The 18,605-nt window shown below is 41.8% G+C and overlaps 1 protein-coding gene across 1 annotated transcript in view; it reads left to right on the top strand.

Moving 5' to 3' along the window:
• MCF2L (MCF.2 cell line derived transforming sequence like) overlaps positions 1 to 18,605 on the top strand; it is a 342,209-nt gene that overhangs the window by 282,329 nt on the left and 41,275 nt on the right. The window contains exons 5-10 of the mRNA XM_042781158.1: positions 3,168 to 3,287; positions 9,115 to 9,231; positions 9,850 to 9,999; positions 11,177 to 11,301; positions 13,597 to 13,711; positions 18,051 to 18,170. Of these exons, the coding sequence (XP_042637092.1) occupies positions 3,168 to 3,287; positions 9,115 to 9,231; positions 9,850 to 9,999; positions 11,177 to 11,301; positions 13,597 to 13,711; positions 18,051 to 18,170 (747 nt within the window). The remainder of the gene's footprint in view (positions 1 to 3,167; positions 3,288 to 9,114; positions 9,232 to 9,849; positions 10,000 to 11,176; positions 11,302 to 13,596; positions 13,712 to 18,050; positions 18,171 to 18,605) is intronic.

Here is an 18,605-nt window from a genome sequence, read left to right as displayed (position 1 = left end):
ACTTGCAAATATTCAAAATGATCACGCCATTAGTCCAATCAGCAGTCTACAACTCCATTCATCTCTTTATTCACTATTTTCTTTCAGTTTCTTCTACTACTTCATATTTAATCCACTTCTTTTTCCTTTCTTTCGAAGCTCAGGGTTCCAGGATTATCTTCTGTATCTGTTCCAGTGTTTCTCATTTCTTTGCTGTAGAGTGTCTGTGTAGCTTGTCTGCCTATTCTGCCATCTTGCTGGAAGTCCTGATCTTCCAATAATTTTTGAATTTCTTAAGAGTGACTTCCTTATAGACAAGGACAGAGTTCAGATTAAACTGTGGTTGCTCATCTGAAGACTGATCAGTTGGGCCACCCGTTGGCCCATGAGTCAATGCCCCCATACTGTTCCTAGGGACATGGACAAACTGTGCCTGATGGTTGAAAATCCTGACCAAATTCTAGCATCTTTTTAGCTTCATTTTTCTCATACATGAGGCATTTTCTCTCAAATTTAAGTCAGAATCACCTGTACCAGAATCCTTAGAGCCTCAAGGCTGCTAAGTCAGAACCTATGAGAAAGTGAGCCTGGAAGCCACACTTTGAATCTACTTCCCAGGTTATTCTAATAAGCTCTGGTAATATGGGCACTACAGAGAGCCAGTGGAGTCATAGCACAGTGGTTCTCAACTGTGGTCCCCACACCCACAGTGTTAATATTACTTGGGAATGTGTTTGAAGTGCCAGTGTTCTGACCCCCACTGAATCAGAAACTTTGGGTGTGGGGCTCAGCAGTCTGCATTTTATAAGTCCCCCAGGTGATTCTGATGCAGCTGAAGTTTGAGAGATGCTGGAAAAGAGGTCTAAGGACTGAGTTAAATGAAAATTACCCTTTCAGGAGTAAAGGAGTTCTGGTGGTGTAGTGCCTAAGGCATTTGACTGCTAACGAGAAGGTTGGAGGTTCAAATCCACCAGCCACTCCATGGAAGGAATACTGAGAAATCTACTTCCGTAAAGATTTACCACCTCGGAATCCCAAAGAGGGTCACTACAAGTCAGAATTGACTAAGTGGCAGTGAATTTGGTTTTTTTTTTTTTGGTCAGGAGTAAAGGTGGATATTTACAATAGGATAAAAAAGAAAAAACCAAACTCATTGCCATTGAGTTGTTTCTGACTCATAGTGACCCTTCCTTGGGTTTCTGAGGCAGTATCACTATGGAAGTAGATTGCCAATCTTCCTCCCAAGGAGTGGCTGGTGGGTTTGAACCACCAGCCTTCTGGTTAGTAGTCAAATGCCTTAGGCACTATGCCACCAGAGCTCCCTACAATAGGATATTTCTCTTAAATACATTGCTTATAAGAAGATCATGATGTCTTGTTATTGGGTACCGTCAAGCCTGTTCCAACTCATAGCAGCCCCATGTGACAGACTAGAACTGCCCATAGGGTTTTCTGGGCTGTGCTCTTTATGGTAGCATATCACCAGATCTTTCTCTCACAGACCTGTTGGGTGGGTTTGAACAGCCAACCTTTTTAGCTAGCAACTGAGTATTTAACCATTGCACCACCAGGGCTCCTTCTATGTCATACTGCTTACTTTAAACTTTGTTGCAAAAACTTTTATTTTCCAAAGTCCAGAGACATGGAAGATAACCTATATATTGACAAATCCAGGACTTACCTCATCATTTATTTACAGTGTTTTATCCAGATGTTTCTTTTAGAGTGAATCTGTGACATTTTGAAACCCTGATGACTGGCATGTCAAGGAGGTCTTGCTACCAGGGTTTCAAAAAGGCCACGTAACATGTATTTTCTATTCCTGAGGTCTCAGTCAATGTCTTTTATAGTCCTAGAGTTTTGTTAAGACTTGGGAATCTGTTTGATCTGCAATTTCCAAGGACACCTGATGTAACATAGGTCATGGAAGAGATGAGCCCAGGCTACTATCTCCTGCCAACATGGCAGGACACCCAGCCCTCAGTCCTGTTTGCCCCCTGCTATGAGGATGGGGCTGCTTCCCCAGCTCTGGAACCTTTACAACTACCATCAGGTATTTTGTCCCTCCCTCCTAGACTAGCTTGAATATTAGAGTGTGGTACAGGGCCTATCTTTTAGACAAGATATTTTGACGAGTTGGTTTTCTATGCTTCCATTTCTTTTTAGGTTTCAGGGCTAAGCCTTTCTTTTTGACATATCATATTTTAGGTGCATTTAGTGTAGTTGTCCAGAAATCAAACGCAATTGCTTTAGAATTTCTTGTTTTTAGTGATTAGGGTCTCCCTGGATTTCAGCATCTGGAAATAATTTGGCACATAGAGTAGCCTCTTACATATATATCTGAAATAGCTAAGTTTTTAAGCACTTGTTTTTTGCCAAACACTATACCATACATTGCATATGCATTAGCTCATTTAATTCTTAAGGGTAGTGCAATGAGGTAGATACTGTTGTTATCCCCATTTTACAGTCTAAGAAATTGAGGGAAAGAAAGGTTAAGTAACTTGCCCAAGGTCACACATCTTAAAACTGGCAGAGCTTAGTAACCAAATATATTCATCTAGTTTTATCTAAGGGTGTGAGTGTGTGTTTATATGCTGGGTTATAAACTTATTTTTAGCTTTGGCTTGGGTAATACACATGTGTCTATATTTAAAAAAAAAATGCAAGCCCATTGCCATCAAGTCAATTCCAACCAACTCATGGTGACTCCATTTGTTACAGACTAGAAGTGTTTCTTTTTTTTTTTTTTTGGCTGTAATCTTTACAGAAGCAAATCACAAAGACTTTCTTCCACTGAACTACTAGGTGGGCATTAACTGCCAACCTTTTGGTTCATAGTCATGGGCAAACTGCACCAATGTATCTATGTAGCTTTGCTTTTATATGACAAGTGTGATAGCTTTTGCCTTTTTAGTTTTTATAAGTATAGAAACAGCATACCATAGCTGTAGTAAGGATTGTGACTTTTTCCTTTCCTTTTTGAAAAAAAACATGTGATGCCTTTAATAGGTATTAATGTATCTTATTAAGTTGGTGTGTTGAAGAGATCCCAACATTAAACTGGGTCCTCCACGTTTGAAGTTTTGAACCACACAGTACAGCAGCAGGTTTCAGGTGTCCCAGGGTGTCGGTAGCTACGGTTGTTGGTAGATGGTGCCACAGACCCTTTCCATTGTTTCTTGCAGGCATCTTTCCCAGCAAACCTACAGCTCGTCCTTGTTCTGCGCCCAACAGGATTTTTCCAACGGACTCTCTCTGACATCGCTTTCAAATTCAATAGAGATGACTTTAAAATGAAGGTACCAGTAAGTATACCTGTTTTGGCTACCTAATGCCACTCTGACAAGAATATACCACAAATGGGATGGCTTGAACAACAGGAGTTTATTCTCTCACAGTTTGGAGGCTTTAAGTCCGAGTTCAAAGTGCCAGGCTCACAGGGCTGGGTGAAAGCCCCTCAACCTTGGGCTTCAGCTCTGCCTCCTGCTCCTGGCCCACTGAAGCTGGAGGCTTTTCTTCACTCAGCTGCTGGCTGCTGAGACTGACATGCCCAAAGTTGACAAGTAAAAAGGCACAGTCCTGATGTTACCAAACCAAACGGCAGGCCATTAATTCAAGTCCATTGAAAGTCCCAAGGTCGGCAGAGCATGGCAGGCTGCTGAATAACAACATGGCTACACGCAAGGCTCAAGCATGCTCTAAGCTAGAGACCAGTCTCAAAGCTGCTGCTTATATACAGGAAGCAGACCACATCCCTAAGGCAGCTACTCAGCTGCTCACAGTAGATTCCACCATGGAGGTGATTACCAGTCTCATCATGGGGAATACTACATCCAGCTGCCCAGCCACTCATCCAGGCTGTTATGGTTCCCTAGTGCTGCTCTAACAATAATATACCACAAATGGGATGGCCTTAAAAAACAGGAGTTTATTCTTACAATTTGGAGGCTTTAAGTCCAAGTTCAAAGTGCCAGGCTCTTGGGTTGCAGTTCTGTCTCCTGCTCCCGGCCCACTGAAGCTGGAGGCTTTTCTTCACTTAGCTGCTGGCTGCTGAGGCTGACAAACCCAAGGTTGACAAATAACAAGACACAGTCCTAATGTTACCAACCCACACAGCAGGCCATTACTTCAAGTCTATTGTAAGTCCCAAGGTCGGCAGACCACGGCAGGCTACTGAACAGCAACATGGCTACATGCAGGGTCCAAGTGTGCCATAAGCTAGAGATCATTCCCCAAAGCTTCTGCTTATATACAAGAAGCAGACCACATTCCCTAAGGCAGCTACTCAGCTGCTCACAGTAGATTCCACCATGGAGTTGATTACCAGTCTCATCATAGGGAATACTACATCCAGCTGCCCAGCCACTCAACCAGGCCCAGCCAAGTTGACACACAAACTGAACTACCACACAGGCCCAACCAGGTTAACACACAATATAATTACCTCAATACCCTTACTTTATCTCTGTAGGCAAAACTATACTGAATTGACTTCTTGGTCCATCTATGATGATTGAAATTTTCAAGGTGCTTACCTCAATGGTGTGGCCACAAATAAAGCCCTAAATGACTTCTCTCTCACTACCGTCAAGTTGATTCTGACTCATAGCAACCCCCATTGAGTTTCTGAGGTGGTAAATCTCTATAGAAGTAGATTGCCCCATCTTCCTTCCTCAGAGCAACTGGTGGGTTTGAACCTCCAACTTTCTGGTTAGCCATCAGATGCCTTAGGCACTGTGCTACCAGAGTTCCTTCCAAGTGACTTAAGCAGGATTATTTATTTCTTCTCGATGCTGTTCAATACTAGTATGATCCTTTTTCCCTCCTCTCACTCACTCATCATTACCTGCCTACCTCTCCACCTTACTCCATAAGACTTAACAGCCCATATTGTACAAAGCCATGACCTTTGATAGACCACTGTAAAAGCTTAAGAACTTTATCAGAGAACCAAGAATCATAGGACATTCTTAAACCTGGTAAAGTTAGGGGTTAAAGAGCCCTGATACTTTGAGCAGTCCTTACTACCTCATAGTTAGGAATCTCTCCAGGGCTCTGTCAGTATCTCAGGGGGATAAGAGAAGACATAGAGGCAGTAGATGCAAGTGTCCCAGACCTGCTGTAGGATGCCTCTGAGTGGCCAATTGCTGATGGGTTGGATTTAGTCCTTAATGAGTCTAGTGGAGTAATCCTTATCTCCCCTTACTTCAGAGATGCATAGACTAACCTCTTCCTTTTAATACTGTCAATTAAAAAAAGACACTTTCTAGGATTAGCTAGTTGTTCTTTAAAAAGGATGTGGGGGCGGGGAGTTGGTATGTAAAAACTATTAAAATGTATGATTAGGGAAGCCTGTGTTTTCTATAAAGCCGTGTTGTTGTAGTTAGTTGCTTTAGAGTCTATTCTGACTCTGAGTCCATGACTGGCAGCCCAAATTATGTGAGCTACACTTGTGAACAGCACTGGGGAAGATAGGTGGCCAGTCAATTTGGTTCATTCATTTCTTCTCTGTTACAAAGGGAGCTCTGGTAGCTTAGTGCCTAAGGCACTTGACTGCTAACTAGAAGGCTGGCAGTTCAAACCTACCAGCCACTCCTGGGAAAGAAGATTGGGCAATCTACTTACATAGTGATACTGCCTCGGAAACCCAAAGAGGGGTCGCTTTGAGTCAGTACGACTCGACTGACTGACTCTACAGCATATATCAACAACAACAACACAAAGGGAACGTGAATATATATGGCTAGCTGCAGGCACCTGGTAACCTTTCCTACAATACAAACTGAATTGCTTTGGAAATCTAATAATCCCAGGTGTAGGTCATTTTCAGTAAAGTTGTTACCTGTTCCTCAGAAGTAAGCAGATAAGGAGGTAATCATCCTACTCTTCATTATCTGCTCCAAACAAACAAGAACACTTCTGTTTGGAAGGGAAAGGAATTGGGACCTGAGCCCTTTCTTCTCCTTCATCCTAACCTGGCTGGCCACCAAGATCCCGTTCTATACTATCCTACCACCTTTAGAGCAGTCCTTGGTGGTTCTGTGGGCTTTGAGAATCATCTCTATAATGCAGACTAGTGTCTGTACTGCCAAAAGCAGTGTAATAATAACCGAAGAAACAAGTGTGTTGTACACAGACCTGAGTAGGTTATGTGTGAAAATGCTGCTTGTGTTGCTGCTTGCAGATCACTCTTTGGTAGCCATAGGAGCATGTTTTCAGGGCCTTGTGAAAAATCTGTGTACCCACCATATTAGCACAAAAGAAGACTTTGAAACAGTCCATTTCATAGATGTGATGAATGATAATCATGGAGAGTAGTAACTTTCACTCAGTTGGAGATTGGTGTTCATGACACTCAAAGTAAACATTGTGTGTGAGGCTCTGTGTGCCATGGCTAATCCTTCTAGACCATCCAGTCCCCAGTCACCTTTTGAAAAAAACCTATATATTTTATGACCCTGTTCATAGATGTGACATGTGACATCAGTTTGTCTTATTTTGTCTTTATATTTGGCAAATAAACCACATTCAAACATGTCAAACCTACCTGCCACTCCTCAGAAGGAAGGGTGAGCAATCTACTTCCGTAGTGATAACACCTTGGTAACCCAAGGAGGGGTCGCTGTGAGTTGGATCTGACTCCATGGCAGTGGTTGCATTGTGTTATACCATAGATGTGTCATAGGAGAAAAGACTGAGATGATCTATCATAAAAGCTGTGGTCACCTTTGCAAAACACCTCTTATTAGTGAGTTGTCAAAAATAGGTTTCAAGAAACAATCACTGGAGTTTTCAAAGCACGGACCCATTTGAAATGAAAGCACTCATCAGAATGCTGCTGTTAAAAATGTGTTCATGTCAGCATTTCAGTGCTATATGATGAACTTGGCACTGGAAAGAAAATTATAAATAAAATGATGTTCCTTGCACCTTTTCTTTTGTGATTAGATATATACTAAGCATAAAAACTTGACTGCTAACCAGAATGCTGGTGGTTCAAACCCACCAGCCACTCCTCGGAAGGAAGATTGGGCAATCTACTTCTGTAGTGATACTGCCTCAGCAACCCAAGGAGTGGTCGCTATGAGTCGGGTCCGACTCCACGGCACCTAATAACAACAACAAGCATAGAAAGGGAGCTCTGGCAGCGTAGTGCCTAAGGCACTTGACTGCTAACCAGAAGGCTGGCAGTTCAAACGCACCAGCCACTCCTCAGAAGGAAGGTTGGGCAATCTATTTCCATAGTGATACAGCCTCAGAAACCCAAGGAGGGGTCGCTATTAGTCGGGTCTGACTCAATGGCATTTAACAACAACAACAAGCATAGAAGCATAGACAGGTTGTTAATTGAAATACAGCAATCATATGGAAATGTAATTTAAATCATTAGATGATCCAACAGATCAATCTCTGATTATATGATTATGAATCAGGTTTATTTTGCAGCGCTTGAATAATTCATTGTATTAGAGAAGAAAAGAGAGAATGGGATCACCTCTTATCGAGAGCACTGTTTTCTAGTTTAAAATATAAAATGTAGCCTATTTTGAAGATCCAGGTCATGCTTTAATCAGGGTTCCTCAACCTCAACAGGATTGACATTTGGGGCTTAGTGTTTCCTCGTTATGGGAGCTATCCTGTGCACTGTAGGATGTTTACAGCATCCCTAGCCTGTACTCACTAGATGCCAGTAGCACCCACCCATCTCCCAATTGTGACAACCAAAAGTCTCCAAACATTATCAAATGTCCCATGGAGTACAAACAGCCCTGGCTGAGAAACCCCTGCTTTAATAGAGTAATAATATGGAGAGTGCTGAACCTCTGAAGCCCAGTTTGTAATACCTACCTAACAGCTTATAAAGCAAAGGCTGTATTTTTATTAAAAATTCATGGGCAGGGTAGCCTCAAAGAGGGTAAGAGACATATAGAAAAATAAGAATAAGTTATGTGTAGAAGGAACTACTTGATTGTTGCAATCATGTGTTTTATGTAAAGTACAAGCTTTTATGAATTCTCAGTCACTGTCCTTTCTTATAAGGAGCTCTTGTGGTGTAGTGCCAAAGGCATTTGACTGCTAACCGGAAGGTTTGTGATTCAAACCCACCAGCCGCTCCATGAAAGGAAGACTTCTATAAAGATTTACCACCTCAGAATCCCAAGGGGCGTCGCTATGAGTCAGAATCAACTCGATGGCAATGCGTTTGGTTTGTTTTGGTTTGACCCTTTCTTATACATTAATTACCCTAATTCATGGTGCTGTGTAGATTCTAATTAGTAGCTATAATGTTCATGGTGTTTTCAGCATCAATAAGGAGAAAAATTACCTTCTTTCAGATTAGAGCACTATTAGATTAACATGGCAAGTTCCCTCATCTGAGGATGTATCCAAAAAAAACCAAACCCAATGCTGTCCAGTCAATTCCAACTTATACCAATGCTGTAGGACAGAGTAGAATAACCCTATAGGGTTTCCTTAAATCTTTAAGGAAGCAGATTACTGCATCTTTCTCCCACAGAGCAGCTGGTGGGTTTGAACCACTAGCCTTTCAGTTAGCAGTCAAGCACTTTAACCACTGCAGTAGCAGGGCTCTTTAGAGGACCTATATTTGTTGTTGTTGTTATTATGTGCTGTCAAGTTGGCCCCAACTCATAGCGACCCTCCTTGGGTTTCTGAGGCTGTATCACTATGGAAATAGATTGCCCAACCTTCCTTCTGAGGAGTGGCTGGTGGGTTTGAACTGCCAGCCTTCTAGTTAGCAGTCAAGTGCCTTAGGCACTATGCTACCAGAGCTCCTAGACCTATAAGTATCTGTTAAATGTTCTTTGTCTATTGCAAGCCAGGCTCTCTGTCAAGGATTTTGCATAAATTCAATAACTCATTATAACTTGATGAGATAATGTACTTATTTTACAAATAAGGAAACTGAGGCACAGAGAGCCTAAGTGACTGACTTAGCTTTTCAGTGATAGGGCTGGGATTTAAACTCAGATCTATTCAAGTCTAAAACCTGATGCCGTCCACTCTGCCACAATCTGCATCCCCCCCCCAATGAAACTGTTTTCTCAGTTGTTGGTTTGGCTTTATGGATGTATTTATGGAAGTGGGATTTTTTATCTTCTTCTTCTTTAGATCATAATGCTGAGCTCAGTACCAGAATTACATGGTTACATTGATAAATCACAGCTGACCGAGGATCTTGGCGGAACCCTGGATTATTGCCATACCAGGTGGCTGTGTCACCGCACAGTGAGTTGTTTAGTCTTTAGGGTCTGGTGGTGGTGGTGGTGGTGGTGGTGGTGGCGGTGGCGGCTGTGTGTGTGACTCCTGTTAATTCATAGTTAATCTAACAGAATTGCTTTTGCATTACAATGCTGCCTTTTTCCAAAACACATTCACATTAACAAAACTTTTCTTCCCCAAGAATGAGGAGATGGTCTCAGTGGACCTTAGTCATCTTAAAGAAATAGCATGAGTAATAAGTTTGGGAGTGGCTTTCTCTGGGCTTGGAAACAAAACAAAAAAACCAACCTGTGTTGTGGTTTGTGTGCTCCCGTCTCCCTTAACAAGGAGAGAGAGAGAGAGAGAGAGACCTGACACAGAATGACTCTATTTTATGAAAATATCTTTAAAGAGTAATGGGTGCATTTCTGAATAAATCATGAGGTCCAGAAACTAATGGTAGAGGTATTCATTTGTAAGCATAAGATCAACCATATTTGCTTTGAAAGCCCTCCATCTTCTGTGAAAACCACCCGTGTCTGGTCTGCCGATAGGGAACAGTTACAATGTGGGTGTCTGCTTTCAGAGCAGCAGGAGGCTTGAGTACGTGCAAAGCTTTGTGATCATATTTTCCCTCTTCCCAAGGCTATTGAAAGTTTTGCCCTCATGGTTAAGCAGACAGCTCAGATGCTTCAGTCCTTTGGGACCGAATTGGCCGAAACAGAATTACCCAATGACGTCCAGTCCACAAGCTCAGTCCTCTCCGCACACACGGAGAAGAAGGACAAGATGAAGGTATGTGTGGCTCCTGGGAGGGAGGTGGGCGCTCAGGTTAGAAAACGTGGGTCTTTCATCCTCTGTGAGAAATGTTGGTTGAAAAAAGAATTGATATTGGTGTCAGGTAAGACTGAGAATTTAAGCAGATTTCCAAGATGCCTTTTGATGCTAATTATCTGGATAACCTCTGAGATGAGAATTATGATGTTCTACTTTTAAAAAACATGCACAGCATAAATGAATCTTATAAAATGCAGGCTGCAATACATATTCATGTGTTGGCATCAAGCAACTCATTCGTAAATTCCCTGTGTCCTTGAGTAATCTATGGAGTTTGAATAAAATGAGGCACATGAAAGGGAACTTTTCTCTAAAGGAGCTCTTCTAGCTGTCTGTGCTGTCAGGTCCTCTAGATGTTTCTGTTGCCTGTGAGTATAATGCAGACAGGCTCTCTAGCCCTGGTTTCTCATAAGACAAGCAGGTGATAATGTGGTAGCCTGAGTCTGAACAGTTAACATTCCTATGCATAAAACATATACTTACTTATTGACCATCTCTTTTTGGGATAAATATGTTTTGAGCAAAAATATGACTCCTGAATACATTGCATGCATCTCCCCAGCCTGCGTGTTGCCAGCTCTGAAACTGTTGCCATCATAACCTGCCTCTGGTGCGTCCCTCGGAGCTCTGTGTCTGCTCTCTGCCAAGTGTGCTACGTGCTCCCTTAAAACAGCCTTTTGCTCCGAGCCATGAGTAATGGCTGCAGGAGCAGAGACATTTAGAAGGTCTTGTTCCTGTTACTTTTTTACCTTATCCTTTTACCCCTGAGTGACCTGTAACCCTAGCTGTGCCACTGGTAGCAAACAGAAGTGAGCGTTCTCCACCACCACCTGCAAGGAACCTTTGGAATGCAGAGAGCCATAATTTCAACATTAGCTTGTCTGCCTGTCTCAGTGGTATCATGAAATACATGAGGGTGGTGTCAGCATAGAGAAGACTTAAGAAGAAATAACTGTGGTCAGTTTCATTTCTGTCTTGACCTTCCTTACCTTCAACCCTTTATTTTTTTTAGTCACCATCCCCTTTCAGGGTGAAATACCTTACAAAGTCTAACCATTCACTCTGACCTGAATCATGAACCTCTGATACTTGGTGGCAACCCTGTAATGAGAGGTGCCCTGTGCTCTTTCTGCAGGAAGATATGAAGTTAGCACTACAAGAGGGACACACCATCCTTGAGAGCATCAGAGAGCCTCTGGCCAAGAACCCAGAATACAGCCTGAATCAGGACCAGCTTGACAATCAAACCACTGTGCAGAGGTGAGCACCCCTAGACCTGATTCTTGGGGATGCTTTGCTTTCTGTTCAAGGCAAGGGGAGGGTTTCAGGCAAACAGCCTCAATGGAAATAATAAGCCAGAGGCTGAGGCAACAGGGGGTGGAAGAAAAAGCAACACAGTATAGGACCAGGAGACCCTACTCTTCTAATCTGGGCTCCTATGCTGTCTTTGGCAGCTTGGAAAAGTCTCATTGGCTGTCTGAGCCTTGATTTCCTCATCTTTAAAATGAAGCAAGAGGAACTCAGAATCCTTACTGCAGTAGCATTCAGGGCCCTGTTAAATGCAGAAATATTTTTCTACTTCCATAGAGATACCACTTCAGAAACTTAAGGAGGGGTTGCTATGAGTCAGAACTGACTCGATGGCAGTGAGTTTGTTTGTTTTGTAAGTCCCAAAGTAAGGAGCTCTGGTGGCAAGTGCCTAAGGCACTTGACTGCTAAGCAGAAGGTTGGTGGTTCAAACCCACCAGCCACTCGTCGGAAGGAAGACTGGGCAATCTACTTCCGTAAAGATTTACTACCTCAGAAACCCAAAGGGGGTCACATGAGTTGGAATTGACTCAATGGCACTGATTTTGGTTTTTGGTTTGTTAAGTCCCAAAGAAATCAGCTTTTCTAGGTAAGAAGATTCATAAAGCAAACACTATTTTTTCAAAAGCATTTTTTTTAAAAAAAGAGTAGACCTATAAAGGCAGAATAGCAATAATAAGAGCATCTTAGATTCTTACACCTTCTGCATTCAAAATACTGTTTTGTCTCTTGTCCCAAGGCAGATAGAGAGCCTCCAGGTTTCTGTTTACAGGTAGGAAAACAACCTGAGATTCTCTCTCAACTCTAGTTGCATATTTTTGAAGTGTGAGCTTTCATTTTCTGTTGTAAAAGATTTTTATATTTCTCACTGTGTTTCCAGCTTTATAACAGGACAAGGAGGCAAAGTATTTCTATGGTTGTTGTTGTTGTTGTTGTGTGCCGTCGAGTCGGCTCCAACTCATAGCGACCCCTCCTTGGGTTTCCGAGGCAGTATCACTACGGAAGTAGGATTGCCCAACCTTCCTTCCGAGGAGTGGCTGGTGGGTTTGAACCACCAGCCGTCTGGTTAGCAGGCAAGTGTCTTAGCCACTATGCTACCAGAGCTCCTATTTATATGGTTAGCTAATGTTAACTAATATTAGTTAACATTTATATGGTTAGCTAATGTTAACTAATATTTTATTGTGCTTTGAAATTTTCAAAACTCCACAACCTTCTCTCCTTTTATTCCCATAGCTGTACAAGCCAGGCAGGTTTTGTAATGCCTGTCTTATATATAAGGAAACTGGTTCAGAGATGCTATGTGACTTGCCCAATGGCACCCAGTAATTGATTGGCAGATCCAAGAATGGAATGGAGACTGATTTCTTTTGACACATAATGTATATTTTCTCCACCCAGCCCTAGTTCCTTTACTGAGCAACCACTTTGTGCTGGGGACATTGGGGGAGGCACAGGGATACAAGGGGACCATCCTTAAGGGGCTCATAAGTAAACTGTGCTGTCATGAAAGGGAAACTCTCATGGAGACTGTGAAGAGCTTGGACTTGAGTTCAAGGAGTGGCAGATCACCTCTGAGCTCCAGGGTAGGCAAGTTGTTAACTTCTCCAAGACTGAATTTCTTCCACTATCAAGTGAGACTACTCATAGTGCATTCTTGCCAGGGTGGTTGTGGGGATTGAATGTTGGGCATTTAGCATAGTGCAGGTTATTCAAGAATTGTCAGTACCCAAAAGCAAATACACAAGAATGTTGGCAATAGCTATTCATCCTCACTCGTCATGGCACTTTGCTGCTTACCTTCACCCCTGAGCCAAAGCTGTAAGTAAAAATCAAATCCTATACCATTTTGACCTTTGAAAAATCAACAAAATCAATTTAATTCTTCCAGCAACTAAGTGGTTTACTACAAGGCTGCATTAGTATGACCCAGTACATCATGCCAGAGAGGGGACAGGAGGGGAACCAGGAGATCACCCCATTATTTAGTTTGAAATGTCTCTCCTTCACACATGAAGTGACCCTATCAAGATAACCTCCATGCTTGCAAACTTCTGTGAGTCAGTGCACAGAACTATAGCTCTCTGTGAAGGTGTTGGAAAGACTGTAGAAACAGCCACACACAATCAGCGTGAACACCCTGCTTGTTGGTGTTGATTCTTTGCTCAAGTCCTCCATGTGTTCTTCCTGATGCCCATGGGAGACAGTCTCAACCACAGTACAGATGCATCTCCTCCTTTTCCTTAGGCTCCTGGCCCAGCTGAATGAAACAGAGGCTGCCTTTGATGAGTTTTGGGCAAAGCATCAGCAAAAACTTGAACAGTGTCTGCAGCTCCGACATTTTGAGCAAAATTTTCGAGAGGTGAGTGAACCACAGCATTGAGAGACCCATTAGATGGGCACCAGAGTGCTGGCTACCAGAAGTGAACAGGTAGCCTAATGTGCTGTGTTGTTACTTTATCGACATACTGGTCCTAGCACAGCTGGCTTTCACAGTTAACTTTGCTGTAGTGTAGAAGAGTCTCTGTTAGCCACTTTGAATCTGCAAGATTAAATTGGGTTAAACCTTGAAACAAGTGGTTTGATAAGTAAATCGTTACATATAAAAGGTTATTTAAAATATGTTCTTTGATAGGCACTTACTTCTGCATGATACTTGAGTTAGTTAAGGATCCTTTGTTCTCACTTTATATTCATTTGTGTGTGCTTTTTATTCAACATATGTTGATTGTTGTATGCCTAGCATAGAGCGCTGGGTAAACAAAAATACAAGATACAGTCCTGCCTTGGATTCAGTATGGTAAGGGCCATGTAAGAACTGAAATGAAAAGCTCAGTGGAAGTGCTCAACAGCAGAATGGAGGAAAAAATGAGTGAATTAGAAGATAGAGTAATAAAAATTACTCAATGGAAATGACCCAATCTGGAGAACAGAGAGAAAATGGACTGAAAAAAAAAATGAACAGAGTTTTAGAGACCTGTGAAACTACAACAAAAGTTCTAACATTTGTTTCATGAGAGTCTTGGAAGGAAAGGAGAAGAGGGTGGGACTGAAAAGTGCTTTAAAAAAAAAAAAAGTGACTAAAAGCTTCCCAAATTTGGCAAGAGACATAAACCTATAGAGTTAGAAACACATGTCACATTTTGGGAAAAAATAAAAACCTGCTGAAAAAGGTTTTCATGTTCTTATTTTTGTTCTCTATTTGAAATGCTTATTCATCACATTTATTCCTGAGCAAAATGAATGATACAGCATAAAAGAAGAGCAAGCTCCCAATTTAACTATAGACTTTTCTTACCATCTTCTAATTCTGGTGCCCTTCAAAGAGCCAGGAAATGAATCCATGTGGAAAGTAAGCTTATGCTAAGCTCTGGCCTTTAAACTTCAACAGCTGAGAGATATGTGGAGTGTTTGAACCCTGGGGCATTAGAAGGAGCCGGAGGGGGTCTTTAGAATGAGGTACATAAAATCTTACAGCCTAACAAAACTCAGTATCATTAAAAAAAAAAAAGAGGCTTACTAGTCTGATGAAGACTGGTGGAACCCCTGAGAGTATGGCCCTTAGCCACACCCTTGAAGGTAGCAATTAAACATAACCCCCATGACTCAGTTGGCAGGGAAATAATAGGCAGGCCTATAAAATGAACAGTAGTATTGGGAGGGTATACACTCATTAGAACATTCACACATATGAGATGAAGAGGGCAGCATTTGCCCAGGGATAGAGTTTGGAGGGCAGGAAATAGGAGGGAAGGATGAAGGGAAGGTGTGGGTAATGGGAGGACATGGGAAGAATGCTGATACAGTGTAGGGATTGTAATGAATATCACAAAAGAGAATGTGTATTGATTGTAGAATGGAAACCAATTTACTGTAAACTTTCACCCAAATCACAATTAAAAATGAATAGATAATGAAAGAAAAAAAAAATTACCGCCTTCAGAACTTCTTTCCTGGGATCAAAGACATTAAACAGCAGAGGATAAAACCCTAAACTTCCTAACTTCACTCGTCTCTGTCCAGATGAAAATACCATGGAAGAAAATCTCACGGAGGTTAGATCTAAGAGAAGAACCTGGGTGCATCCCAATGGCTCTGAGTTTAATTAATAAGTACTTGGATGAGGGATACTTTCAGGTGTCTGGATATGGCTGAGAATCATACAATACAAGTAGCCTTTCCCAACATCTCCAGTAAATCCAGATGAAAATAGTCCAACCAGTTTAATCTGAAAGGAATGCGGTTCCAGCATTTTCACTTTGCTACTTTCTTCTCTTGTCTCATTGATCATTTCACTGTGGCTCAAATTATTGCCAAACCCCCCTCAGGGCGAGCTTATTAACCTGGTTCTCCTGGAACGTAATATGCTTAGGGAGACCGGGCCAATTTGGTGCCTTGGCCCAGGAGGGCTTTGTCAACACTACCTGTCTGTGTCTTTGTGCTACATTATTTAGCAGACCTCAGGCCAAACAAAATCAAAACCAGAATTCCTTACGAACTGTCATTCCTTAGATAACTCTTTCCTGAGTGCTTACTATGTGCCAGGTACAGGTCTAGGTGTTAGGGAAAACTAAATCCCTGTCCACCCAAAGCTTCTGTTCTAGGGGAGGTTTTAGGGGATATCAGACCCCAAACTGTAACCTAACAAAAAAACAAGATAACATCAGAATGTAAGAATCATGACAAAAATAAGAGTGTGTGAGATAGAGACTAAGGTGGATACCCATAGTTGGGGTCCTCAGGAAGGCCTCTTTCAAAAGTTGTAGTCACTCCAATGTAACTGGAGTTACCATATATTCAAATAGAGTGGAATCAGTCTTGCATATATCTGTTGGGTGTTGAGCCACCTACAGTGGGGAACACAAAGGTGAAGATCAGTAGGAGATCGTCCAGGCACGTTCGGTGGCAAGCAGCCAGAACAGTCACTGAAGATATCTGCTCCTAAAGATATCTGCTTCCCTAGTCCTGCTGCCCTCAGTAATCACCTATTTTTGCAGGTGGGCACATGCACATTCTTGAAAAGATTTCTAATGATAAAAACTTTCATATTTAAAGAGATAAGCTATTACATTTTTAAAAGTCGCAGTTATGAAACCATATGTTTTCCTGCCAGTGTCAGAAATATCAGATATTAAAAGTTAATATGAAACTGTTGAGATTGTAAAATAGTATAGCTGTTGTGGAAAAGAGTATGGCGGTTCCTCAAAAAGTTATGCATAGAGTACCATTTGGCCCAGCAATTCTACTCCTAGGTATATACCCAAGAGATTGAAAACAGAAATGTAAACAGAAACTTTCATTTGCAGCACTATTCACAATAGCCAAAAAGTGGAAACAACCCAAGTGCCTATCAACAGATGAATGAACAAACAAAATGTGGTATAACTGTTAATGGGATATCATTCAGCCATAAAGAGAAATGAAGTTCTGGTACATGCTATGATGTAAATGAGCCTGAAAACATTATGATGAGTAAAATAACAGTCACAAAAGGACAAATACTGTATGATCCCACTTACATGAAGTATCCAAAATAGACAAGTGCATAAAGACCAAAGTTCATTAGTGCTTATCAGGGACAGGGAGAAATAAGGAGGTATTGTTTAAGGGACACTGTGTTAAGGGAAAGGAGCTCTGGTAGCACAGTGCCTAAGGTATTTGATTGCTAACCAGAAGATTGGTGGGTCAAACCCACAAGCTGCTCTGCAGAAGGAAGATGGGGCAATCTAATTCCGTAAAGATTTACTGCCCTGGAAACCCAATGAGGGTCACTATGAGTCAGAAGCAATTCAATGGCAGTGGGCAGTGACTGTTAAGGGTGATTAAAATAAGAAAAAAAACCTTGGTAATGAATAATGGTGGTGGTTGGACAACAGGTGCATAATTAATGTCACTAAATTGAATACATAAAAACAGTTGAAACACTATATGTATTTCACCACAATAAAGTTAATACTAAGCTGGAATGAAATAAGCTGTGAAAACCTCATGGTCCACATCTGAAATTCCAGTAAGAGTAACAATAATGCTGGCACTGCCTCGTGCTTATATCACTGTTGCATTTTCAACTTTCAGAGTATTTTGACTTATGTAATCTCATTTTCTCCTCACAATGTTTTTGGTTGTTGATACGATAGGTAGTCTTTCCATCTTACAGGTGATAAACTGAGGCATAGATAAATTAATTGATCTCACTAGTAAAGTCAGAAGTAGACCCAGCACTGTCCTCAGATGGTTAGAAAGTTTAAATTGAACTTTCATGAATTGCCTCAAACAAATACTAAAACTTCCCACTTGATGGTGATTAGTTTGATTCTTATTTTTGCAACCAAACCAAACCTACCATCAAGTCAGTTCTGACTCATAGTGACCCTTCAGGACAGAGCAGAATGTCCCATAGGGTCTGAAGTTCTAAATCTTTAGGAAGCACATTGCCTCATCTTTCTCCTATGGAGCAGTTGGTAGGTTCAAACCACCAACCTTTTGGTTAGCAGCTGAAAGATTTAATCCTATGCCACGAGAGCTCCTTATTTTTGCAAAAGTTTACCCTTATTTTCTAAGTCTTAATCTGCATTTTCCCTCCTTATAGCTTTATTTCTGGTATCAGTAGTAAGTTTCCATCATTGCTGCTAAATCATTGGATGTTTTCTTCCAGTGTTCTAAGCCAGGCCATGATCTCATGCCTTTTTCCTCCTTTTCAGGTCAAAGCTGCCTTAGATGTTGTGTCCCAGAAGATACTGGCCTTCACAGATGTTGGCAACAGCCGTGCACATGTGGAGCACCTCTTGAAGGACCTTGCTAACTTTGAAGAAAAGTCCAATGTAAGGACTAGAATGTGCCCATCCAAAAGGTCCTGGTTGATGTGTTCATAGGAGGGATCCAGAATTGAGAACACTAAATATTGCCTAGAAAAGCACAAAAACTTGGCTTTCACCCAGCCAAGGTGAGGCCACTACAGGTCAACAGCACCTGAAGTGGCATCGTGCTTGAGTGACATCCCCAGGTGGAGGACTTCTCCCATTTGCCCCCGCCTCCATTTCCATCCAGACCCCTCCCAAACCCTCAAGGCATATGTCCCTGCCATTTATAGCAGTGATAGCTGACAGTGCCAGGTGTGTGTAGCAGCCCTCTTTGTTATAAATCTCTTGTTGTCCATTGATTTTCAAAAAATGATACTGCCTCTGTGTCAAGTTACTCAGAATGAGCGCTGACTTTGCTTGTCTCATCAAAATACACAGAAGAGTTTTCCCCCAGAA

Source organism: Orycteropus afer, unplaced genomic scaffold, assembly GCF_000298275.1.
Source record: "Orycteropus afer afer isolate SDZICR_OR568_19922 unplaced genomic scaffold, OryAfe1.0 scaffold00089, whole genome shotgun sequence".
Taxonomy (NCBI): Eukaryota; Metazoa; Chordata; class Mammalia; order Tubulidentata; family Orycteropodidae; genus Orycteropus; species Orycteropus afer.
The sequence above is the reverse complement of the archived record's forward strand: the minus strand, read 5'-3'. Positions and strand labels throughout refer to the sequence as shown.